Genomic DNA, 25437 nt, shown 5'->3' with positions numbered 1-25437 from the left:
TGCCCTCCTGATGCCATCCATAACCTCACAGCTCTGTAGCATGTCCTGCTGTAGTTCCTCCTCCAGGCTGAAGGTGCTCATCTGCTTGCTTCTCTCACTGAAGTGGCATCTTCCATTGCTCCTGTCTTTCTCCCTAAATCTCCACATCCATCTTATTGAAGGGCAGCTGGAACAGCAAATACCATTCAAGATACAGATGTGCTGTGGATTTATAGGGTGCCGAAGTACCTTTTCTGTTTCCCTCCTGCTCCTTCCCTAGCAATAGCATAGTTTCAGGTGGCTGCTGCTGGTGGCAAAGCTGCTGCTTTCACCCGACCGCCTGCTCAGCCGCTGGCAGGCTGCTGGGATGCATGCAGCAGGCATGCAGGGCAAGGATGGCTTTCCCCTGCTCACCACTCCTATCCCCCGCTTTGGCTCTTACTCTGCTCCTTTGCCTGACCCCGAGGCCGTGCCACCAGGGTGCTGCCCTGCTTCGGCACGGTGCCGCCGTGGCCGTGCCAGGCATCCCTGCCATGCCTCCTGCCAGCACAGGGACCCCGAAATGCAGCTCGTGCTTCCAGCTGCAAACCCAGCCCTGATGGGTTTCTTCATTTCAGTGCTTTCCTGTACAGGCAAAATTCCCCTTTTCCTTGCAGGCAGGAAGGCGGATGGCTGCTTGCCGCTGCCCTGCAGCAAAGAGTTGATGAATCATTTCCTTTTCCATATTTTAGCAAAACCGTGTTGTTCAGAGCTCACCTAGAGCATTTTAATGTTTTGAGCACTTGCACTCTTCGCTCGCTTCCTGCAATTGTCCGAAGGCTGGATTCTCTTTGTCTCCCAACAGTTGTTACTTGCTCAGGAGTGCTGCGGGTGGGTTAGTCTCTGTTAGTGCAAATTATTTTTTTTTTCTCGTTGTCTTAGTCAGCCTTTTTACTTTTATTGTACATTAGTGTCAATGCGGTTTTAAAGCATGAATGTGTATTTCTACCAGTAAGAGCGGTTTTGTACACAGAGGAGACAAAGCACCACTACTTGTACCTTTAGACCTTGGAGATTTCACTCAGCTGAATATAAAGCTGGGGTTGTATTAAAAAAAAAAAAAAGAAGTGTTTTGAATTCAGAGTTTTGAATAACAGACTTACTAGAGCTGGGATTTCTGCATGGTGAACCTCTGGTTTGTGTGCTTGGCTGTTTGAGAGGGAAAATCGGTATGTCAGGAGGAATAGATGTGTTGCTCTTAATTAGGCGGAGCTGGATACATTATCAGAGGCCCTGGGTCCAAATTAAATACTGGCTGTATAGAAAATGGGGGTTGGCTTAACTTGTATTGTTCCTGGGCTGAAAAAATAAGGAGATGAAAGAGCAGTGTGATTTATTGTCTGGACACTGGAAGAAGCTTGGCAAGAGGTGTATCTTCAGCATTCCTGTTGTAGTTTACACAATAAGCTAAATTAAGTACCAATATGTAAACGTGAGGAGCAATGGAAAAAAACTGGAGTTTGCCTAAGGGTGCTAATCACAGGGATACCTTGGCATTAAAATAAAAAAAACGCAGGAGCAAAAAGAGGCAGACAGGGCCCTGAAAGGGGGAGACCTGGTACCCAGCTATTATGGGCTGTGTTTGATAACCCAGGAGCTGATTTCTGGCTAGGCAGCAAGCTACCTGCGTTGTGAAGTGTGTAACTAGGAGTCGAGGTTTTTTCCCAAAGCTCCTCTTTCCTGAGGCTGATTCATATCTGTCCTTATTGTTATCTATTGTGTTCACATGGCTGGGTTTTTTTCTTTTGTTAGCCTGTTTTCCTTCCTTGTTTTTAAAGAATAGCTTATCTGTATGCTCCAGAAGGGTGTGACTCACAAAGATCACAAGCTTTTTTGCAACGAGCTAAAGCCAGCCTGCTGACTACGAGAGAATACGCTGAGGTTTTCAAACACGAGTGCCACATCGCCTTTGCAAAAGGTGGCGACGGCACCAAGATGAGCAGTGGTGGGATTTGGCCAGATCCAGAGTGTCCGTTTCCACCGCTGCCAGGCCGGAGTGCTGACAGCACCACCTCACCCTGGGGAAGCGCTGCCCCTGTGTTTGGTGCTCTTCATCTCTGCCGCTGGTGCCAGGAGGGACAGGAGCAGTAGGACACAGAGGTGTTTCTGGACATGTCGGTCGCATGAACCCAGTGACCACAGCTCGGGTCTGGGAGCTGGAGAATGAGCCTTCAGCTGAGCTCTGCCATCGCGTGAGTCACCCGGGACCCGGCACGTAACGCCTTGTCACTCCTCACCTGCCTCCCCATGTGCATTAACCATGCGTACCTGCCTATTTCATTGGGGTATCGCGAAGCTTGTAGAAGATTGACTTTGTTCTAAGTTCTAAAGTATACCCCTCGTGTTACTGAGGCTGCAGTAGCAGGAAAGGGAAGGCACCAATTTGTTTTTATTTTTTGTCAGGCACCTTTGCAATGGATGATGGAGCAGATGCTGTGATGACTGTGCATCTCCTCGCCAATTCAGGACACTCATTGCTTCTGCAGCAAACTCTGGATCAGCTTTTGGAGTGGATTTGCCCAGACATTCGCCTTTTCCTGGTGTCTGAGCGAGTTACTCCACTGAAATACTATGAGAGATGTCGTAAGAGAAGCTGCGGCTTTCCTGGAATATCTGTTCTTCTTTTTCTACATGAGGACTTGGGAGAAGAACGGATTTTCCAGATCCACGAGCAATTCCAACGTCCACCCTGGCGCTACCAGTGTGCCCAGATTGCTAATGGGCAAAGCCACCCGTACGCCCCAGCTCCCCAGGACTTCTATGGCCTGGATGACCAGATGCCTGTGTGGGGCATCAGGCGAGTGCACTGTGGCCCTGAAATCCTGCGTGTCACCCTCTACTGCAGCCTCGATAACTACGAGGATGCAGTCAGGCTCTACGAGATGATCCTACAGAGAGAAGCAACTATGCAGAAAAGTAACTTCTGTGTCTTTGTGTTGTATGCAACCCAAAATATTGCTGTCCAGCTCTGTTTGAAGCAGCTGCCCGTCGGGATGGCTGCGGAGCCGAAGGAGTCAGCAGCCTTGCAGTTCAAGGTGCAAGAAATCGGGCAGCTGGTGCCTCTCCTGCCTAACCCCTGTATTCCTATCAGTAGCACCAGGTGGCAAACACAAGACTACGAAGGAAATACAATTCTGCTTCAGGTATGTGTCTGTGGTGCTCTGAGAGGAAGGGTTTTTTTATTGGTTTTTTTTTTTTTCAAGGAAAGCAGGACTGGTTTAAAATGGAAATTAAGATTTTGCTTGTTCATGTTTTCTTTTGAATTTTTGGATGCAGTAATTCGTAGCTGTCAATGCCGTGATGCTGTCGATAAATATAAGCACAGATCCTTGGAATGTTCTCATATTGTTAAATTAACATCCCTGACAGTGAAAGTATGAATGCATTTTTGAGCAGGCTAGTTTAACATCTTGCCTTCCCTGCTTGAATTAAACAACCATAGCAGCCTATTCATTTTTTTGCTAAGTCATTATGTTATAAATGTTTTTGAAAGCAAATTTTTAGCATCCGAAACCAGATGTATTCTAAGTATAGTCTGGATACAACATTGCCTGCAATAGGTTTGTGTGAGTTCTTGAGTCAGTTGCAGTTGGGTGCAAGTGCCAAAGAAATGTCCTAGGAAATCTCTGCCTTTTCTGTTCAGGTGTGTGGTCCAGAGCTTGCATGAACACACACCAATTAAAAATGACAAAAAAAGGCTCTGCTGAGATAATACACAGCGGGAACTACATGTGAGCAGGCGGGCAGTTTATCTTAGTGTGCTTTCTTTCCATTGTAACAACACCTCCCACCTCTGATTATTTTCTGTTTCTTGTAATTTGGATATTTAAATATCTTGCCCATCCTGTGTTTTTTAATTTTTCTTTTTGCTTCCAGAGCTCATTTGTTACGAATCAAGTTACTAATTATGCACGGCCTATTTTTATGCTGCTCTGAACACTAATCCCCTGGGCAGCTTTTGCATGCTTCTCATTCAGTATCACTTTATAAACTGGTTTCCACCCACTTAGACTGGACAAGGCCCTGAGCATCTTCATGTAGATTTGAAGCTGACCCTGCCTGGAGCAGGGCATGGGGCCAGGTGACCTCCAGAGGTCCCTTCCTAGATTACTCTGTGGTTCTTCCTGCTGCAGGTACAAGGTCTTTAAGCTGACAGATGTACATGAATTCACTGGCAGGATGTTCAGCAGCTTTTTTTGGGGTGTAGCTGTGCTGCACTGTGCTCCTGGTGAAGGAAGCTGGAGGCTGCTTGAGCCTGGGGATGCATCTCCTGTGGCCGCTCCATGCAGGGCGCTGGCAGCCTGGCATACGGCTCCTTGTTCTCCAGTTCATGCTGTCAATCTTTATTCTAAGTACCTGTAGATCATTTATTCTGCCTCTCCCCTGCCCCAACTTTCTGCCTTATTGCAAATCAAACCCAAGGGTCAGCTCACGGACTGCTACCCACGCAGAGCTGTCATTCCCCCCTGAGCCTGCAAGAACTCTTTTCTTGGTTTTATTGCAGAAGAGATAACCCAAGCCACCCAATTTGATAAAGTAGTATATAAACAACATCTTCTCTTTTTTTTTGCTGAAGCCGCTCACTAATTACTATTCTATTCCATGTCCTTTCTTTGAGTACTTACAGGAGATCCCTGTTGTTTAAATTTTACAAGTTTAGCCTTAAGACTGATGTAGGAGTCTTAAGTAGGAGAGTAGGACCATTGCTTTGTAAATAAAGACATGAAACATGTCTCTAGCCTTGTAGAGGCTTGGTGAGTGGGTGCCTTGCTCTGGCTGGGGTCCCAGGGGCGATGTGCTCCACGGGAACCGGTGGGACATGTATGTTCAGCCGGTCCCGGTCCCATTGGCCTCGCTGGTCTGATGGGTATCTCCCCCTGGATTAGTCTGTCCGTGTGTTGCCCAGCCATCAAAGGGAATGCCATGTGATCGATCCAGAGCTTCCTGAACAAGTTTCTTTCCAAAAACAGCCAGTCTGCTTTTGCAGACGTGAAGGAGCTCTGGTAGGTCTGATGCCTCCAAGAGGGTTTTGGGACAGGCACAGCTATTTGTGCGTGCGGTGTTTAGGTCACCTGCAGCAAATCTGTCACGTGTGTGTGCTAGTCCTGAGATGCCTCTGGAAGGTGGCCACGAGCACCACAGCGTGTGCGTGCTGCCATCAGGAAACCCCCAAACGGAAGTGTAAGAGCTTCGTAGACGCGATGTGGCAATTCAGGTTCTTTGTCTGAACTGGGGTTCAGCTGGGTGGCTGCCTTGGCAGGAACAGCAAGAGGACAAGTGCATGTGTTACACTCCACCAATATACACTCCCAGACTGCCTGCTTTAAACTTGAGGGTCTTCTGAAATTAGCTGTGGTAATTCTTCTTTAAGTGTTTATCTAGTCTCCCCTTGAATCCATGTCACCTTCTTGTATGCAGGGACTTCCCCAGGCCCACTGCCACCTTCCTTTAACTGGAGCTGGCTCCAGCTGGCTTCATTTGATGGCTTCTGCTTCTTGCATTGCAAATGGCAGGGAATGGACAATCCTTATCTGTTTCTCCAGGTGGCTCGTGGTGGTTTAGCCTTTCATCCTCTCCATTCCAAAATGTTTTTTCCCCAGGATACATGGGTGTTCCTCTACTGTATTTGCAATTACCCTTATCCATTTCTGAGCGTTTCCAGCTCCATGATACCCTCTTGTGTGCTGCAGGTGAAGGACAGGCATCATAGCCCAGCTTTGGGACCAGAGCTGCACCGTGCATAACAATGTTCTCCATTTCATTTGGAATAATTCTTAAGATTTCATTTACTTTTTAGACTGCTTCAGGCACTGAACTGATGCTATCATGCTGCTGTCTGTCACAGAAATGAGACCCTGGGTTACAGTCACCTCACAACCTAGCATTTTGTGTGTAAAGCCAAGATTATTTTTTTTTTTTCTATGTGCATCACATTACCTACATTTTCATCTGCTATCGCTTAGGCTTGTAGGACCACTGTGCTGTTCTCTAGTGGGGCTCTGACTCATGCTGCAGGCGATTTCAGCACAGTGAGGCTGGGTGAGAGCATCACCACTTGGCCAGGCTAGAACGACCTGTTAATGAGGTTCTCTCTAAATTTTCTTCAACAGGTGAAAGACAGGTCCAAGCCCCATGAAGCACATGTTGGGCTTTCCCATCAGCATAATGCAGGCAATGAAAAAGTCCTGCAGGACTCTGTCCCAGCCCCTCTCCCTGCAAAACAGGGTAATCCTGGGTGGAGAAGCCAGGAGGTCAGAGCCGCAAAGGGTAAAATAAAATCTGACCACAGCGAAGCCCTTATTCCTGAGCAAGCTGGCGGTGAGCTCCACAGGCACAGGCACTTCTGCTCTTCTCACAGTGGTCCAGCAGCCCGGCCGTGGTGGGAAGCCACCCCGCTCCACAGGCGGGCGAGCAGCAAGCAGCAGGCTTCTGGCCAGGAGAGCCACGTCCCTCGGCACGCGGCGGAGACCAACGTTGACACCGGGCTTGCCGTGGCCAACGCTGTGAGTGGCCGCTGCCCACTGAACCGCTTCTCCAGGGACCTGCGGAGCAGCCTCTTCCAGCTGCGAGCACCCACGGATGGGGCCAGCAGCGCCATGCCCACCCCGGGCAGGACCCAGCTGCTGTCTGCTGCAGCCAAAAGGAGTAAAGGAGCAGGGCAGAGCGCGGCAGCCTTCCCCTCGCAACCGCCACAAGCCAGCATTGCAAACAGGGCAGAGGATGAGGAGGAGGAATTCTTTATATGACTGAAAACAGACATGCTAGACAAAGTCAGTGTTTCCAAATGGCAGCAGGGTGCTTTTGTGTCTGTTGTGCCTCCTCGTGCTGTGACCGCTGATGCTCAGCTTACCTCTGTAGCTGTCACAACATTTCGGTAGTGGGTTCACCAAAGTAGACGCTTACCTTCCATGGAGCAATGCTAAGGAGGCTGCAGACAAAGCAAGAAAAATAACACTGAATTTACAGAAAGCTTTATATTTTTTTAATGTAGAATAGATTGGAGGATTATTGTGCAATGAATAGGAATAAGCCGTATGGCTCCTAGAGCTATTCTAAGATGCTAAAAAACAGCCAGTGACATCTTCAGATGGGGTTAGATGGTGCAGTTTGCCTAAGCTGCCCAAGCTGCTAGACGCCCCCAGCCATGGGGGCTCATCGTCCTTCCCTGGGACCTGTTGGAACAAGGTAGTGGCATGGTCACGGTGGTTATGCTGATTTTCCAGTGTGTTCCTTCTCTCTTCCCTTGTTGGTATTTAAAAGCTATCAATGTCAGTTTTATGCAACATGTGAAACGTAAGCATGTTCTTTTAAAATATTTTTGAAGAAAAGATTTGTAGGCGCCTTTTCCCCAAATGAGCACAGTACATGCAAAAACGCAATCACTAATAGTTTGAGCTATGTTTATGCTGCAGTAAGACCTGCGGTTGCCTCTTCATGTGACGCTTAACAAAATAAACCCAGCAACATGGTGGGCTTTGTTAGACCAGTGTGGAGTTACCAGCAAGCAATCATAACTGGGTTTTAATTAACAGAAGACAAGAGAAGCTAAGAGTCTTGGAAGGAGCTGCTGAATGCTGGAGAGTAAAAAGTGCAGGAGAAATGAAGTAATGTTTCGGGCACAGATGCTGAAGTAACTCCCATCTTGATCAGCAGTTTTCTTTTCTCAAGCAGGATTAAGTAAATCTCAAAGGGAAAGAGACGGGAAGGGTATGACAGAGGCACGACTTTATTAAATGAAAAGCCAAATCTGATCATACTTACTTTCCAAACAGCACAACATTTTCCCCTTAAATACACCTGAAGTCGACTTTACACAGAAGTGTGAATGTGTCTGGTGAGTGCCATCTCGTTGCCTCTCCTTAGGTCACAACTCAAGCTTGACAGGTGATGACTTCTTGTGGCCGGAGGAGAGGCAGAGGGCGATGGGCGGCAGCAGCAAAGCCTTCCTGGGGCTGCACAATGTTATGGGTATCTTCTGGTACTTGTGCCAGCTGAGCACAGCTCACACTGCACTGCTACAGCGTTGCTACCTGGGGGGGTCCAACGCCTGCCTGTGCTGCGGGTGGGCTGTGCGCTGGGGGGCTGGGGAGCCATGCCACTGCTGGGTCTCCGCTCAGGCTTTGGGAAGGCCCCACGTTCTGGGGAAGTTTGAAGCCCAGTTGGTCTTAGAGCTGTGGGTGGGAGTAGGGCAGTCCCTGCTCTGCGCCCCCACAGCTGGTGCTGCCCTGGCAGTGATGCTCATGTACCCTTCAGTGCGGGGCCAGGGACCTGCAGAAAGCTGAACTTATTTCACTGCACACTTACGCACCCCCACCGCTATGTTTTCACAAGCTCCATAAATATTTTGGGCGTTTTAATAAATCACACTGTGATATTTTACATCTTTAAAGGGTTATTATTTAATCTTGCCTAACACGCTAGAAACCTAGCCAGCACTTTTCAGAGCCGGAGGAAATGTTTGGACAAGAAGGCAAGCGGCAGAGGGCTGGCAGGGGGGTGAGCTGTCTGGGCTCGCTGTGGTGTGGCTGGGGGCAGCCTGGGAGGGATAAGGAGAGAGAAGGGGGATCGGGGTAGGGCCCTTGGCAAGGTAGTTGCAACCCTGGCAATGGGTATGGACAAGGATAGTCGTGAGCCCAGGAGTGAAGCCAGAAGTGGGATTCCTGGGAGAAACTGCTTTAGAGATTTCATGGTATTCTCTTTATTTTGATGCCAAAGGTACCTATTTGATGCCTATTTAGCATCACCTCGTTCTACTTAAGAGAAAGAGGGTGCATAAGAGGTGGAAGGTCAGTATCTAGCATGGGGGAAATGCTTCATCATTTAAAACAAAAAAGAAGAAAATGTTCCATGAGGTTCACCTGCCTGCAATAGATCACAGAAGAGAATGGCTTCAAGTCAAATGAAAACTGCTCTGAAAATACTGCTTGTGACAGTGAATATATAAAGTCCATCTATTTTAAGTGCAGGATACACCTCACTTAAATTCTGTATTACCCAGGCAGCTGTTGGGTCTGGGGGTGCAGTTTCTCCCTGGTTGGATTCAGTAGTGAAAGGCAAAGATTCGCATTTTCCATAGACACTTCATATCTCTGCAACCTTTATTTTACAGTTCCTTGCACGCTGTGCCATTTCTTTCAGGCTTTTTAAAAAAGGCTGGTTAGAGCGCGTGCAGGCTGGCAGGGGTCTGCTGAAGCTCTGTGCCCCCAGTAGTGTCCAGGCAGCCTCCTGGGAACGGGCGGGTGTGCGGGGTTGGCGATGCTGGCAGCAGGCTGAGCCGGGGGCTTCCCTCTCCCCTAGCTCCCATCCCACATGTTGGTCCCAACAAAGCACGCAGGGGCAAACAGTCTTGGTGGAAAACCAAAGAGGGAGTTTTGAAAAGTTATGCTTAGAGGTATGATGGCGTTGCAACCCTGAATGAAAGGAAGTGGTGTGGGGTTTTTTTACCGTCTGTATGTGTCATGCTTGATATAAATGATTTAGTCCGGTGGAAAGGGTTCTGACTCAGTTGTGACCATCAGGGGTGATGATGCTGTGGATACAGAGCTGCTGATTCCTCCAGACACCTTGATGGACAGCAGCCAAGGTGGTCAGCATGGGTTGGCACCCGCTAATCAAGATTTTAATGTTGAGATGTGTACTTTTAGAGGGTGATGGGCATCCTGTGTTGTGCAAGTCTGTCGGGTGGTATCACACCTGGGAGCAGGAGCATGGCCCTGGGATTCCTGTGAGCCATGTGGCTGGGTGACCCTGTTCCCAGGAGGGAGCAGAGATGCTGCTAGTGGCTCTGCTCACAAGGGATGATGGTGAACGGTCCTGGCCCAAAGGGAAAGGCTTTTTTCCTGGGCTGATTGCACAGCCTGGGTGATGAAGGCTAGAAATCTCTTCTTGTGGGAGTGGGGCGCATGCTGAGAGCGAGAGCTGCTGGCAGCAGGAGTTGTGCAAAACAGGAGAGCTTGCTCTGGAGTCACCTTAAGCCAGCCTGCAAGGGTGGCTGCTGTTGCTTTTCTTGTTTTGGTCCCTGGCTACAAAGGTGGTGTCTCTTGTCTCTGAAGCAAGTGCAGTGGCATTTGTGAGGGACGAGTTGCCAGGAAGGAGTGGAAGCACTCCCGGATGCCTGGATACGGGCACAAAGGCAGGGGGTGCTCCCCCCACTCCCCGCGCCTGGCACGGTGTGGCGGCACAGGCGGGCACCCGGGTAACCTTGGCCTTGGCACGGCTGCTGCTGGAGTCAGTCCTGACACCGCAGGCTTGGCCCCTCATACTAAGGAGAAGCTGGCAAGCTTGACTCTTTCGGGGAAGCAAATGCTGAATGCACTCTTCTTTCCCAAGTTTTGGGCCAAATTCAGCTTTTGTGAATGTCTTGATAAATCCTGAACTGGTCCAGCGAGCACAGCTGAGCTTTCCAGATTTACACTGGTGGGTCTGGGGTGGGAGTTGCTTCTCTCAGCTCTGGCAGGATATTCTCCATCTGTGTTGGTGCTGCGCTCCGTGCCCAGGACAGGCAAAGCTTCACAGCCACTCGGTGGAGGGAAAAAATGTTGCACTTAGCAGAAATCCTTAATTTGTCATAGGGACACGAACCAGAAATTGTCTCTTTAGCCAAAGATGAGCGTGGCAGCCCCAGCTCCTCCGCGGGCTGTGCATGGTGCGCTCCTGGCACCCATGGCCGGGCCGTGGGGTCTGCCTCGCTGTAAATTGCGTGGGCAGGGTGCGGGGCGGCTGCCCGTGGGTCCCTCTGTCCGAGCACGTGTAGCTGCAGCAGTAACAGAAATGTTCTCTGTTGCCTGTCTGCTGTACCGCGTCCGGTACAGGTGGGGACAGCGGGGGGGTGCCGGGGGCGCTGCCGGGGGTGCCGGGGGGCGGGGGGGCTGCCCGTCCCTGGTGCACCAGCTCCGCCTGGTGCCCGCCGGTGGCATCTTCCCGGCCGCTGCCGCCCCCGCCCCTCGGCAGCAGCGGGGACCGACGGCGCTGCCCCGCCGCCCCGCCAGGGCTGGCACCGAGCGGCCGTGCCCCAGCGGGCGGCCCCGCACAGCAGGGAGGGGGCAGCTGCCGGCGGCCGGGGCTGTGTCCCCCCGCCCCCCCTCCAGGCTTTGCCCTTCGGCAGCGGCAGGTGCCACCCCCGCCGTGCCCCGGTGCCCCCGGGCTCCTCACCCCGCTGCCTGCCCGTCCTGCGGCTTCCCACCCTCGCTCTCGTTAGCATGGGATTAACCTGGTACAGAAGAAAATAATAGAGATACCGATACCAAAGAAAGCTAACTTAGCTCTCAGTCATTCATTTTCTCTGCCAGCAAACTAAATTAAGGAGATCTGCCACGTGAGCGACTGGGGTGAATACCGCCCGTCCTTAACGCGCTTCATTATTCCGATGGCAGCCTCAGGCATGGATGCGCTGCAATTCCATATGCAGCTGTTAATGTGTATCTGCTGACTGCAGAGAAAAATCAAGGCGCAGTGCTAGCACGCTTGTTACAAAGGCGTTTTGCTAAGAAATGCCATGGCAGATCAACTTTTTTAGCTGTAATAACAGAAAAAAGTAAATCATTAATTTTAACTGGAGGTAATTTTGTTTCAAAGGTTAAAAAAATAGACTTCTCCCTTTTTAGTTGAGCGCCAAAGGATCGCTCTTGGCTTGTGAATTAATCCTGTTCCCCTTGGTGGAGGTGACGATCCACAGTGTGATGGAGCGGGGTGGGAAGCAGGACCTTTGCCTTGGTGGGGTGGGGCGGGAGGAGATGCGGGGCGGGAGGAGAGGTGGAGAGCTCTGGGGCGGTGGGGTCATGGCTGTGGTCCCTCTCCGCCTCACTTGCAAAGTGAATTAGGAAGCTCAAAGGCTCTTAGGCTTTGCTTTAATAATGAGGAACTGGAAACTTCTGTGGAAGCCAAGGAGGGGTCTGGGCTGTGGGAGGGAGGCAGAGGGCTCAGGGGTCCCCATGGCACACTGCGTGGAGCATGTGTCCTTCTCCCCCACCACCCCATGTGGGTCCACAGTTCACCCCTCTCAGCACAGCAGCAACAAAAGGGTGTTTCGGGGGGGGGGGGGATTCTCTGTGACCCCCTTTGCCGGGGTGCTGCAGACGCTGCCGGTGGGGCAGGAAGGTCACTGCTCCCTTGTACACCAGGATCTCCCTGCCCAGCCCTGCTGGCACCTCCTGCAGCCAGGCGCGGCTTTGCTTGAGCCCAGGTAGTGGAGGTGGGAGGTCTGGCTGCTGGATTTTGCCAGTGAACCCTGAGTGACCTCCCAAACACTAGTCCTGTTGGCCTGCCAGGCCGGCTGGCATGAGGCGTGCGGCAGCGGAGTGGGAGTGTGTGCACATCGGGGCTGGGGGCTCAGCTTGCACGGAGCTGCCTGCCCTGCATGTGTTCTTTAAGGGGTTTTGCTTTTGTCCTCTTCTCCAATAAGTGTTCTCACGCAAGGTTCACCAGGACCTTTCTTTTGTCCTCAGGGAGATGAAAACTCATTTTTCCTTCAGTCTTTTGGGCCATGATGTGGTAAGTGCAGAAGCTGCATCCCTGCCTTGGGATGCCGCTTACTTGCGGACATCGGGGAACATTGGGAGAGGGAACTTGCAGCAGGAGCTGCCTGAGGATGGGGCAGGATGTATGGAAGGAACCGGAGATGCCCTATTTGGGCCTCAATAAGAAACCTGGAGTACGATGTGCTTCCATTCAGCAAAGTGCCTACCTGGCTGTGGCTTTTCACCCAGCGTAGGGCTGGCTCAGCCCTGCGGGGGCTCAGTGCCTCAGAGATGCTCTGCTGCTTCATAAGCCAAGTAGCCAAACACACTGGGGAGCAAAAAACTGACATGAGATTAAAAAAATGTCTTTTAAAAGACCTGCCTGAGAGCTGCAGTATAATCCTCAGGGTGGCAAGTCTTAGTCAGGCCCCTCTTCTGCCAAAGGCAGGTGTGCCTGCAGGCTGGGCTTCAGCAGCAAGTGGTGTCCTGGATCTGTCCCCTTCTTGGTGTCAGATGTTCCCCATCGGTTTTACTTTCAGGAAGAGCTGCTCATTTCCAATGGCATATCTCAGGTGGAGCACCTCATATCCTTAGTACCTCATTGAAAAGAAGCATCAGAGGTATTTCTCTACACCCAAAATGTAACAGTAGTTATACAGAATAACAAAATGTAGCAGCTGTTACAGTGAGCAATTTCTTTCCTGTTCCTGTATAGTGGGTTTCATTAAGCACAGAGGATGCACCTGATCAACCTGGATTAAAAATTCAGTTATATTATATTTTACAGGAGAAACAATGATTGCACCCAAGTTTGGAAGGGTGTCTGGAAAGAAAATTCAATGTGTTGGGAAGGTATGGTTTTGTGGTCCTGGGCACTACCAGGAGGCAGTGATACTCCCGCTGCATTTCCCCACCTCCTCTTTCAGCAGGCTTCCCCTGACACTACAACTGCATTGCAGTTTGCTGCGCTGCTCTTCTAACATTTAATTCTTATTATTCGAGAGAGGTTTTGAGAGGTTTCCATCTCCCATGGAGCACTTGCATTAATATTCCAGTTCAGGATCTCAGTTCTGCTGCTGATTACAGGCAAGGACAGATCCGATTCCTATTAGTGTGAATTAATATTCTTTAAGAGTCCCAACAGCTTTCTTCTCCCCTATCACCCTCCTTCAGGCACTGGCAGCCTGGCTATGCTGGGAAGTGATTAGGTTTGTAGATTTGTTCCTGCAGACACTCGGTGACACCATTAGTTTTCTCATCTCACTTGTGCAGCTGAAATTGTGACAGCCTCACTTCTTTAATTGGGATCATCTTGAGTTGCATCTCAGCATCAGAAGGAGCCTTGTAGGGCACAGGCCTGGCTAGGCACGGAGCAGGCAGGAGCCACTGGGGCTTTTAGCTGTCACAGCTGGTAAAAGGTTGATCCTTGCTTTCTGAAACGGGAAGGTAGGATGAGAGATGCCCTGACAACTGACTGGATGTGGAAGATGTTCCTTGCTCTGAAGTAAGCCCCCTCCTGTTGGCATGGCTGGGATTCAGTGTCTTGGTGTGGAGCAAGAGGAGAAAGTCCCTCCTCCTCCTCCTCTTGCCTTAGGTTTGACTCACTGCTGCTCCCTTGGGAGTGGCAGGAGAGACATTCCAGCCCTTGTGCCACTGTCACATGTACTCTTGTGTCACTGGCTGTGTAGTGCCGGTAGCTGGGATTGCCCCTGGTGGATGTGGTGACTGGGTCAAGTACAGATCCTGCATCATATCTCTGCTCCAGCGTGGGAAGGGGCGTAGCTGGAGTTGTGACTCCCCAAAGGTCACTTGCCCTGTGCCTGGGCCACCTTTGTCTCTTTCTTCTCGTGGTGACAGCGAGCACTTCCACTCGGCAGGAGGATCAAAGGTCTCTGCAGAGCTCCACACGGCCCTGAGTCACCCTCGGTCCCTGTATGGCAGGGAACCACCCTGCCACCTCTGCAGGCAGTGACCGTCAGCCGAGCGGCTGCCTTTGCTCTGCCAGCTCCCAAGTCTGCTGTGGGGACAGGGCTCTTGTGCAACGCTGGGCTGCCCTCACTGCTGTCCTAGGACCACTGCTATCAGAGCATCTCTTCCTGCCCCCAACTTCATATTTCAGCATCACCAATTCGCCTCCCCTGCTCCATCTCCCGCTGTCCTGCAGAAGATGCTCGTTGGGTCCCACAGCTGGTGTGCAGCAGGGTCCAACTGGGACCTGCAGCGTGGCACATGGGGGCAGCTCCCTGCCCCTGCTGTGGGCTGAGGGCCGTGCCCTGCCACTGCTGCCGTGTTTCCAGGAGGAGGGAAGGGAGTGACCCGCTTGTGGGAGAGGTCAGCCTTAAATCCCAGTGTTTGAGCACCAGTAAGGAAAAACCTTGGGATAAACAGCAGCAGTCTCTGCAGTGCCCCTTTTAATCTAGATGGAAGAATTTTTCTAAGGCCTGAGAATTACCAGCTGGTGGGACAGGTGACTGCAGCTTAGAGAGATACTACATTTTTATGAAACAAAATGTTAAACCGCAGCCTAAGTCTCCCCTTGGATCTCATAGTTTATCCGTTCCCATCCACCAATGTTGTGCTGCTTGGCCAGAGGCTGCACGGCAGGGCTGTCAGCAGCCTCCAGCTGCCGGAAGGCTCATAGCCTGCATAGGAGTGACTGAATCAGCTGCCTGGGCCATAAACGCTCATCTGTGATCCTTTCTCTGGGCAGGCTGGGAACCCCATCCTACCACTGGCTCCTCCCGGGCTGCCCTGGCCTCCCCTGCCCTGAGCTGCCCTGATGTGTCTGGAGCCTCCCACAGCCTCTGTGCCCCGAATCCACTGGCTGCGTGGGGAGTCAAGGCTGCTCTGGGGGTAAAAAGGTGGTTTGGGGGGCTGAGAGCAGGGAGGCTGCAGAGAGCAGCCCCATGGTGCCGGCAGCAGGGCTGCTGGAGCTGGGTCTAGGGGCACAGTGCGTGTCCCTGCCGGCTCGGTGGCCGGGCCAGCAGCGTGGGCCAGCCCTGGGCATGGGCACGCAGCTGTGGTCATTAAACTGCTGCCTGTTCCCGTGGGCTGCTCTCTCACCTCGCCTCAGAGGTAAGGCTTTCCTCCTCTTGCATTTATTGCTCAAACCCGGAGCTAGGAGACCATGTATTGAGCTGGAGTGCCTGGGGCACAGTTACAGTTATTGCCCACCCTAGGTTCTGGCAATGAGCCCGCCTGGCTCTTCAGAGTTCCCTCTTCAGCTAGCTGCCGTGGCTGAGCCAGCGCCGCTGCCAGCGCTGCGCTGGGTGCCCGGCTGTTGGCTCCTGTGGCTCCGTGCTGCTCCGAGCCGGGAAGCACCCTGGGGAGCACGGTCACCCCCTCTGCCCTGCCGCCCCGCGTGGGCAGTGCCCGCTCCGCCTGGGAGAGCAGCAGTGCCACACGGGAGCTATTCACTCGCTGGTGATGGAGAGAGGTACCTGAGCCACGGTGTTCCCACGCTGCTTTTTGATTCTGAAGCTTCACTGGCTTATGGTTGGAATGGAAGCAAGGTTTGTGGTTTTGCTTTTGCTTTACCAGAATTGGCTTAAAGCGCCCCAAGGATTCTCAATTAAAACAAACAAAGGAAATTATATTCAAGGAAACTCCCAGGACAGTACAAGAGATGTGATTCTGATGTGCAATGAGTACAAAGGGAACGTGTTTTGGCCATCCCAGTGGCTGGAAGTTTTGTTTCCAGCCTGGCAGTGGATCTAAGCAAGTGGATTTTGGTTGTGTTCCTCTCCCTCCTCTATTTGTTGGTCATGTTAGATGGAAGCATCCTTGCAGGGCCACCACATGTATTAGGAACAGCACCAAGAGCAGCTTCCTTCAAATGCAGCTGTGGGCAAACCAAATAGCCACTGTGATGGAGGTAAGCAAGTGGGATGAAGTAAATCAGTGTTATGAAACCTTGTCATGTAGATCAAATGCAACATTTCACAGCATTGATACCCCAGGGCTTCCTTACCCATTGGGCACGGTGGTTGTTGTGTTGGCCTGCGTGGCCTCCTGCCAGTCTAGCCAGTGCTTAAAAATGTAGATGTACTTTCCAGAAGCGGGTTGAGTTATTGGAAGGTGACTAATCAAATTGGTTCTGGCACCACTAGCAGCATCCTGGTGGATCAGATGCTGAACTGTGATGCCTGGGCTCTGCTGAAGGCCCTGCTGGGATGCCGCTGGCCTTGGCGGGGGCGGTTTGGCCACCAGCTGGTTTCAGCTGTAGGGTCAGTGGCTTCACACTGAGGAGGGCACTGGGCTCCCAGTCCCTCAGCCTGACTCCCCGAAACCTACAACGCCGATGTAAGCCAGGCTGTGAGGGTTTCCAGCCTGTCCGTGTAAGCTGGGAGACCAGAGGGAAGGGGTGGGGTGGGAGCAGAACTTCCCTGAAAATTTCGCTGTGTTTTTTCATCTTGATTTAATTCAGAGCTACTAGGCTTTGTGGAGGGAATAGCTGATTGCAGAAATGTCTCATGCTGATGTTTACCAGATACTCTTTTTAGATGGGAAAGTCATTCTGTGTCACGAGAAATTTTGCAAATGTTAGTTTTTGTTGCAAATCAGAGTGAAACCAGATTTCAGGAGATTTAGACTTCTCACAGACTTGGAGTTTTAGCCACCCTTAGCTGCAGCTCTCTGACAGCCTGCTTGAGCTGCTGAGCCACCTCCTTCAGTAGCACATGGCACAAGGAGTTAAAATAATTGGAACAAGATATGCACCATGGGAAGCCAAGCATTTTCTATTAAGGAAGAGCAAACCTTCTACTTCTTGTAGCTGTTTTGATTCAGCAGTTGTCTTAGTGGAGACTGCTTTTTTTCCCGATTTCATTGTTCAGCTCTGGTAATAACCACTGTTGTGTTTGCAAGTTTTAAGTGATGACAGGCCAAATGCCTTCCCAGCATTTCATTTCTTCCTGTGTGAGTGTGCTGGCTTTGCCTGCCTTCATCAGCACCATGGGCTTTCTCTCTCTTGCTCCACTTGACATGTAACTGAGCTGTGGACAAGCCCTATCTTGTATGATGCTGGCATGGCATACGCAGTCGCTGTGCCTCCCCAACAATCAGTGTCTTGAGGCACCGCTCATCCAGAGGGATTACATTCAGTCTGCAATTTTTTCGGCATCAGCAAAGCGGGTTCTCAATGTGGGGGTCCTTAATGGCCTTCATGCTCCTTCTGTGCCCTGTGTTGTATTTGGTTCCTGAGTTTAGTTTGGAAAGGAAAAAAAAAAAAAAAAAAAAGTGCTGCCAGGGTGTCGGTGGGAGCAGGGATGCGTGTGGGTGTCAGAGGTGCAGCAGATGTGGCAGGCAGGCTCACGCAGAGGGCTTGGCAGGAGCGGGGATGGTGTTGGGAGGACATGCCAGGGCTGAAAGTGGTCCCCTCTCCACGTACCAGAGCAGGCTGGCCACGGCCATGGCATGTGCCAGGAACAGCTCTTCCTCCTCCTCCTCGTTGCCCACATGCGCTGCTGGCACAGCCTGTCCCCACCGAGCCTGCCCGGGGGAGCACAGCACGAACCAGCCCCGCCGCAGCAGCCGGTGCCACCCAAGGGGACTGTGCAGGGTGGCCGGGAGAGGAGACTCCCGGGATTCCAGTTTCAGGGTGGGAGCTGCGAGTCACAGGCTGACGCCAGCCCAGTGGCCCCCGCAACCCCAGTCAGCCCCATCACGGCTGCTTGCACAAGCTGGGTTATTTAAGCTCCCGAGTGATGTGGAAAGCTGTGTCCCAAAGAAAACCTTGTGCGTTTAGCCAAAAAAAGACCCAGAAAAAAAAGAGGAGAGGAAGGAAGGAAGGAAGGAAGACCCATAAAACACTTTCCTCTGCCTTGCAGACTCAGAGCCCTTGCCCCACTTACCTGGCCACTGGGTTTGAATTTCAGCTGTTTGATTCATGAGAGCGTGTCTCGGAGCCTCTGGAAGCATGTGGACTGTTCCCACCCGCAGGGTGACTGCCCGGCGGCACTGCCACAGCCTGGCTCCCCGTGGAGGGGAAGGGGTGCTGGGGGCCTGGGGGTCCCGTGCCCCGGGGCCCTGCAGCGCTGCCTGGCCAGGTGTCTGCCAGTGCCGTTGGGTAACATGCAACTGTGCAAAAACAGAGCACAGGGATGGATGGGTTGTTTTTTTTTTCCAGGTCTAATGTGAGCTTTTCATGGTTCCAATGTAACTGTGAGGTTTTATGGACTCCTGTTCACTGTGTTCTGCTGTGCTTTTATGGCAGGAGCTATGCTCACACCATCACCAAAACCTGTTTTTGAGTTGTTTGTGAAGGAAACTGTACCGACAATGAAAATACTTGGGAAGTATTGCAAAGCCAAGGTTGAATGGAGATCTCCTCCCTCCACACCCACCACAAGGATCTTGGACCTCCAGGAGGCGGGTGAGGACAGCAGCCGTGGCCACCCATGAGCAGCTGACCCACGGTGCATGGAGCGGGTGGCCTCCTGGGTCCTTGTCTGAATTTCCCAGTTGCTATTCTGGGTAGGAGTTGTCTGCAAGAGAATCTGTCACGGTTTTGATTCAATATGCGGTTTACTGCTTGGAGGTGATTGAGAGCTTTTGTTCTATGTTTTTCTCCTTTGTGTTCTGTCTTGCTTGACCTATACACAGAAATGCACGTTGGCAACCTCAGCCTATCCATCTATAATCATCAATGCTCCAGCATGTGTTTTTACTTTACAGAGGGTTTCAGTGTTGCTGATGGTAATGGGAAAGGAGATGTTATGGGCATGCAGCAGGGCCTTTTAACATCTACAAAATCTCAGCCAATTTTTACAAGCCAAAGCAGTCACCCGCTGTATGTTCTAAAAGCTATTTGTCTGTAATTTTAAATTGTAATAATAATAATAACCTTGCTGATGCAGAGGGTGTGTGGAAGAAAGAGGCATCCTTGAAAATTTCCTATGAGGCTTTGCCAAGCTTGAAGTGACTTTTTGATATTTTTTCCCCTTTTTTTCATGACTGAAAGCCATTTCTCACAGCGGTGGGTAGCAGTTCCAGCTGCTACATGTCAAAGCCGAGCACAGGATCTGGCTCTGGAGGCAGTGCAGCTCTCTGCTATCCTTTTGCAAAGCGTGCAGGAGGCAGCAATTTCCCCAGAAATGTGGGAAACGAAGCCCTGGATGCAATTGCCCTTCGGTCCAGCAAGGCTGTCAGCAGAGCAGTCCCATTCCCTCCTGGCCCAGCTGTGCGCTGCACATCTGCAGTTCACAGAGCGCATGCTTGGGCTCAGCCTTTCCTCAGCCACCCCCAGTTCACCCAGTATCGAGGCTGAAAAGCCACTAATCTCACTGGAAAGGATGCAATGCACCAGCTTGCTCCAAAGAGGCGGCAGGTTAAAACTTGCTTACCTCTGTGGTACCGTGGAGGTCTCGGCTGCGTAAATGCAATTTAATGCCTTGGAATCCATCAGGCGTGTGGGTGTGCAGGGCAGCAGCGTGAGAGCTGGCGGGGTGCTGAGCGTGCCCCGGGCTTCAGCCGCCCCCGGGATGCTGCGCTGCGGCATAGGATTGATGAGACTGTCATAGGTGCAGCCGTGCGGTCACAGTTAGGAGGTGCTCCCATCCGCAGCCCCTCTCCCGGGGCTTCCAGGCTCTCCAGAAAATTACCCTGTAGAGCATCGCTTCACATGCTTATTCTTAGCCTAACGGTGTGTAGTCATTTGGGGGTTTGGAAACTGGGTGAAATTCGACTCATTTGAGTTTAAAAATTCAGTCCGATGTGGTTGGTTGAGTTGTTTTTTCTTTCACCTTGTGCTTCATAAACATTTTGGTGGCGGGCATTGTGAGCATTAGGGCCGAAGTGATCTAACCCTCTCCACCGGGCAGGAAAATAGAGTTATTCCCATTTTATTCAAAGGGAAATGAAAATAAAGGGATTTTATACAGCTTGGCCAACACTGCAGGGAAAGTCCCTTTAATAAAAACCAGATCTCTCATCTCTTAATCTTACATGTTAACTGCAACAACATCCTTCTTCCTTAATCTTCCTTTCATGCACTTCAGAACTTTGCACTAACAGTTTGCTTTTATTGGGCATGGCCTTGATAAGTGATTTCTTTGAACAATAGCCAATTCACTGGCTATTGTTCGGTGGTAATGAGCTGGCTTAACATAAAGTCAACAGTGAGCCAAGACTTCACACCTGAATAGGCATCCAAGAGGTCGGAACTGGTGTCTGGTATTTGAAAAAAAATCCCCATTACTATCTGGAAAATAGGATGAGAACAATTAAGAAGAGCCCTGATGCAGGTGTATGACATAAATGCAAACTGAAGTCATCTTAGGTGCTCAGGCTGGTTTCGCTGTTTTCTTATGCTGGACCATCACTGCCTGTTTCAGTCTTTATAGTTACTCTTTGTCAGAGGGATGGTGAGACAATGATGTTGCCTTTACCCAGGGATGCTGGGGGCTGAGAATGGCTCCGTGAAGGTTGGTCAGTGGTGGGTGGGAGGGAAGGAAGTTTTGGCATCTGTATGAGAAGGGGCTGTGGATGACGGTGAAGTCCTCTTCCCTGCCTGGAGGAATGACGAGCTATTTAGTGCATCTTTCTTCCATCTAAAGTAGGAGTTGGGAGGCCAGCTAGACCACAGTTAAGGCACTTCTGGGTGAATCTGGGCATTCCCTGACAACAGGATATCTCAGAGGGATATGAATGATGGGATCAGAAAGAACTCATGAATGTTTTTATCTCTATGCTCCTTGGCTCTTCACATGTGTTAGTGGAGCTATTTCTGCCTTTTTCCTGCCTTTTGGAGGTGCTTATTCCTACAGGCTGCTGGAAGATCCTGGGGAGTGAACGGTCCTACTTTGACAGGAGCATTGATTATGCTTGGAAATTGTTCTAGCAGCACTTAGTTATTTATCTTTTTTCCCCCTGCCCTTCCCCTAGGCAAGAAGTGCTTGTTACAGTTGAGTACTTGTACAGTGATTTTGGATACTAGGGAGGCAGATCCTGAGGTATCTTTGCTGTGCTCATCTCTTGCATATTTAGGTTAGTCAGCTAACGTATTGTTGATGTTGCCTTTTAGAAGCTATACAACTGCAGCGGGCTGGCCGCCTGCTTCAGGTGCTCTGGTGCTGAGGAAGCCACACGTCCACCCATGGGTGCTCCCCTCGGTATGCATGCAGGGCGTGCTCATTCCCCGGCTCCTACCTTCTGGTAGCAGAAAACAGAAGCTGATCCAACTGGGAATACTGGGGCTGCCCCCACTCACGTGTTGCCCTGCAGAGTTGTGTTGCACTGCTGGTTCTGCAAAGCATTCCTCTAACTGACTTTGTTGTTACTGATAATTTTCTCCTGGGGTCATAGATTAGGCAGTTTTGGTTTGCTCTTTTTTCAGTTTGGTTTTAATTACTGTTTGACCTCCTTGCTGCTGGTTCTCTTCTGCACTTGCTGTATTGTAGTAACTTCGCTCTGGGCTGTATTCTGAGAAAAACTAGGACATACTCAGTGCCTTTGGTAGATGTTATGCCTGGAAGGTGGCCAGTGCTGTAAGAAATGCTCCTGACTGAGTAACAGAAGCCAAGAAATAAAAAGTTATGACAGTGTTCCAGTTAAAACATGGCAGTACCTCATACAATTTCAAAGTGGCTTAGCCTGTGTCATCACAGTACCAAAAGAAAGGTGGGTCCCGAGTACCACTGTTCCCAGAAAATCACTGGCTGCATAAATAATCACTCAAATGAGGAGTTTTCAGTGATAGCCTAAAACCACACCTTCTGTCATGCCTGTATTCTTTGCTAGTCTACTGGCAGACAGGCCAGACCTCCTTTATAAGACTTACATGCAAAGGATATTGCTGCAGGCTCAGTATTTATCGAGAGACAAGGTATTGCTGGACTCTTTCTAACGGGTATCATTTTAGACCTAATGTTCTGCTCTGCTTTCTGTGTCCGTACTTATTTAAATCTCTTCCATGTGTGTTTCCCAGAGCGATAAGATCTCAGTGGCACAACCTCAGCAACAACAATTGCATTTAGCCCATCATCTTTCAAAAGCCTCTGCTGTCAGCAGCAGCCAGCAGTTCCTCCTCGCCGGGTGGAGGAGCTCCCTGGGAGAGCTGCCGGCAGCGACATGCTCTGCGGGGATCACGCTCAAGCAGTGAAGTTGGACCTGGCCATCCATGAAGGCAAACAGCTGGCAGCCAGTGATGGAAATGTTAAATGAGGTATGGTTGTGCCTTTTAAACGCTCCTCTGGGTTACATGGAAGGTCAAGTGTTTGTTTGTATAAGGTAAACAAATGCCATTACTCTTAGCCCATGTTCAGAGGGTGTGCTGGTCATGACCTCCAAGTCAAAGTTATGGGATATGCAGCTCTTGGTTTGACACGAGAGTTGGAAGTATCCACCTGGAATAACAGGGACCTAGGTGGGTAAAAGCAATGGCAAGAGAACGTTTGGTGGAGATGCCTAATTTAATTGGGATTTGCCATAGGTGACTATTGCCTAAATCAGCCAGGCTCCAATGTACTCTTGTCCGTGTGACTTCTCTTGGCAAGAAGTGGGTCTTCTGCTATAGGTTTGTAAAGTTCCTCATTTAACACTGTTCTGACTCGCTGGTGATACCACTATGTGACGGGTAAATATTGAAATTTTATTGTCTATTGCTGAACAGGCATAAACTTGCTATTTTATCGTCCCTATTGAATTATTATTAAAACGTTGTTGAATAAAATACTAACTTGTCAGCATGACTTCATTTTGATGGTATTTGTTCATTGAATCTAACCTACAGACAATGGTGAACTTTGCCCTGTGCTGTGGAAACGCTCCTATTCTTTGACTTGTGCCCTTTTAGACAAAGTGATCTGCGAAGTGTTTATCTAGAGGCATAAACCCGCCCCCCCATAAATCGATGCATATCCCAACTTTATAAGACTTGCATATTAATTTGCTTATTTTCCATCTGAACAAAGGATCTCAGGAACCCACAAACATGGTCAGAATCATCTTGATCCAATTTGCTACATAGTTTTGTTTGACTGTGCAGATGTTTTCTGTGTGTTTGGCAAAAAAGGGGTCAAACCCTCTATCTGGGCCTACTATTTCTGGCAAGATCCCTGAAGTTTTTAATCCTTTTTGAACATGAATCTTCTGAGAGTTTATTTTGATTTATTAACCTGATTGTTTGAACACAGGGAAACAATCTGGAACTGCGACCTTCGCTCGGGAAAGTGCATGCTCAAGTATTTCTGCTCTAAATCTCTCCAAGCTCAGTGCAAAGCATGTGAAGGACCCTGATGGCCACAGCAGGGCTCATCAGAGACACGGCTGAGCCTGTGCATCCCCCCTGCAAGGTCTGGGTATGGCTGTGGTCTGCGTGGGGCAGCAGGGCTTGCAGTTACCCAAGAGAGTTCTGGTGGAGGGCCCGGGCTGTATCGACAGAGCTCTTCATGGATGAGCAGCCCCAGCCCGGCCAGCATCGCGTGGGGCTTTCTGCTCTGGAGCAATGTTGACAAGGGCTGAGCTCGCCTGGAGCCTGCGACAGGGCACTGTGCTGCACGTACAGGCTGGCCACTGGCGGGGTAGCCGTCTTATCCAGAACAGCTGGGTTTTGGGGGATGTCACCCCATGCAGTTTCATTAAATAACCCTCTCTGTCTCTGCAAAGGAGACCTGGAGATCTTACGTGCTTTGGGAATATGCGCTGACATAGCCTTAGCGCAGCTCCCATTCCTCATTTGCCCCGTTGCAGCATGTGAGGGGTCCCCAGTGTGGGCACTCTATGGACAGGGTGCAGAGATGGACACCATCCCTCAGTGCCTTGCAGTGAAAGTGTATCTGGCCGGTGAGTGGCAGGATGAATAGTGCTCTTAACATTTTCTGCGGAGCTCCACAGCCCGTGCAATGAGGCAGCAGTCATCTGGGTCATTATACCTCCCTTCCTGTTACTCACAGAGTTACTGACTAATTCACACATTTCTGGCCAACGTTTTTCCAACTCAGCTGCCTCAAAGAAAGCACCTCTGACAAGAGCAGCTGGGTTTCAGAAGGTGCTAGGGAGTCCCTGCTGCCAAGCAGAGTCAAATCCACAACTGCTGGCCTACATTTGCTTTATAATTGCAAACTCTGTAAGCCTTACCGTTGCAATTGGAACTGTTGGGTTTTTTTGTAATCCAGTGGAGCTGATCCGAGTGTGCTGCAGACAGCCCGGGCGGACCCAGGAGCAGCGAGGATGTGCAGCAGGATGGTTCCCAGCCCATGGCAGAGCTGTCTCTGTGGGGCAGACCACGGTGCCACGGCTGCTGACAGGGTACAGCACGCAGCGATGGCTGGGGAGGTGTCTGCTAGATGCAATTAGTGCTTCTTCGGCAAGCCGGCTGTTGGAGAAGCAAACTGATGGAAACAATAACAGGAGCCAATAAGCAGCCTTGTATACAGCAAACTTTTAAATTCTCCATTTTGTAAGAAACAGCAGTTGTTCAGGGCCAACATCATAAACGCCCATCTCGGAGCGCTGCTCTCCACGCTGACGATGACCAGATGTTTAGTCAAATCTGACTAACCTCTGTTTCACAAGTTCAGGCTTTTCCGGTGCTCTGGGCCAAACCCAAAGCTCACGGGTGTGATGGAGGGCCTCTGTGGGACACAGGGGCTTTGAGATGTTTTCAAAGCTCCAAGGTTGTTTGTATAAATATTGGAAAGTGGTTCTCAAGCAGCTCTCGCTTGTGTTTTGAGCGCTGTTCTCTTCCGGGCTTTGCAAATGCGTCAGATGGAGACATCAGTAAAAACCAGCACTGAGTGGCACTGGCATGAAACCTGGGGATGGGGACAAAGAGGATAAAGAAGCTGAGCTCTCACTACTTGTGTTATGTCTTGAACACGCTTCTCTCCCTCCCTTCTCCAGAGAGGTCACTGTGGGCATCACAGAGGCAGCTGTGTTTCAGGCCTTAGCCAATGATTTTATGTGCTGACTTAAATTTTGGCCCTTTGTGCTCTTTCCCAAGGCAGTGCTGTAACTGGATTTTTCA

General features: G+C 50.6%; 1 protein-coding gene across 4 annotated transcripts; it reads left to right on the top strand.

Moving 5' to 3' along the window:
• The first annotated feature begins 1835 nt into the window (after positions 1-1835).
• Positions 1836-23146, top strand: FAM124B (family with sequence similarity 124 member B). Of its 4 annotated transcripts, none has more exons than XR_005830715.1 (4): positions 1836-2303; positions 2422-3161; positions 6129-7203; positions 22399-23146. XR_005830715.1 is itself a non-coding variant. In XM_040613519.1 (3 exons), the coding sequence occupies exons 2-3, from the start codon at positions 2433-2435 to the stop codon at positions 6762-6764; spliced, it is 1365 nt and encodes a 454-aa protein (XP_040469453.1). In that variant the 5' UTR covers positions 1836-2210; positions 2422-2432; the 3' UTR covers positions 6765-8397. The 4 variants fall into 4 exon arrangements, 2 of the variants coding, with proteins under 2 accessions (XP_040469453.1, XP_040469452.1); XR_005830714.1 differs by lacking the exon at positions 22399-23146 and adding an exon at positions 7882-8397; XM_040613519.1 differs by lacking the exon at positions 22399-23146 and having other exon boundaries at positions 1836-2210; positions 6129-8397.
• Positions 23147-25437: the final 2291 nt, after the last annotated feature.

Source organism: Falco naumanni, chromosome 13 (genome assembly GCF_017639655.2).
Source record: "Falco naumanni isolate bFalNau1 chromosome 13, bFalNau1.pat, whole genome shotgun sequence".
Taxonomy (NCBI): Eukaryota; Metazoa; Chordata; class Aves; order Falconiformes; family Falconidae; genus Falco; species Falco naumanni.
This window is presented reverse-complemented; position numbering and strand designations above follow the sequence as displayed.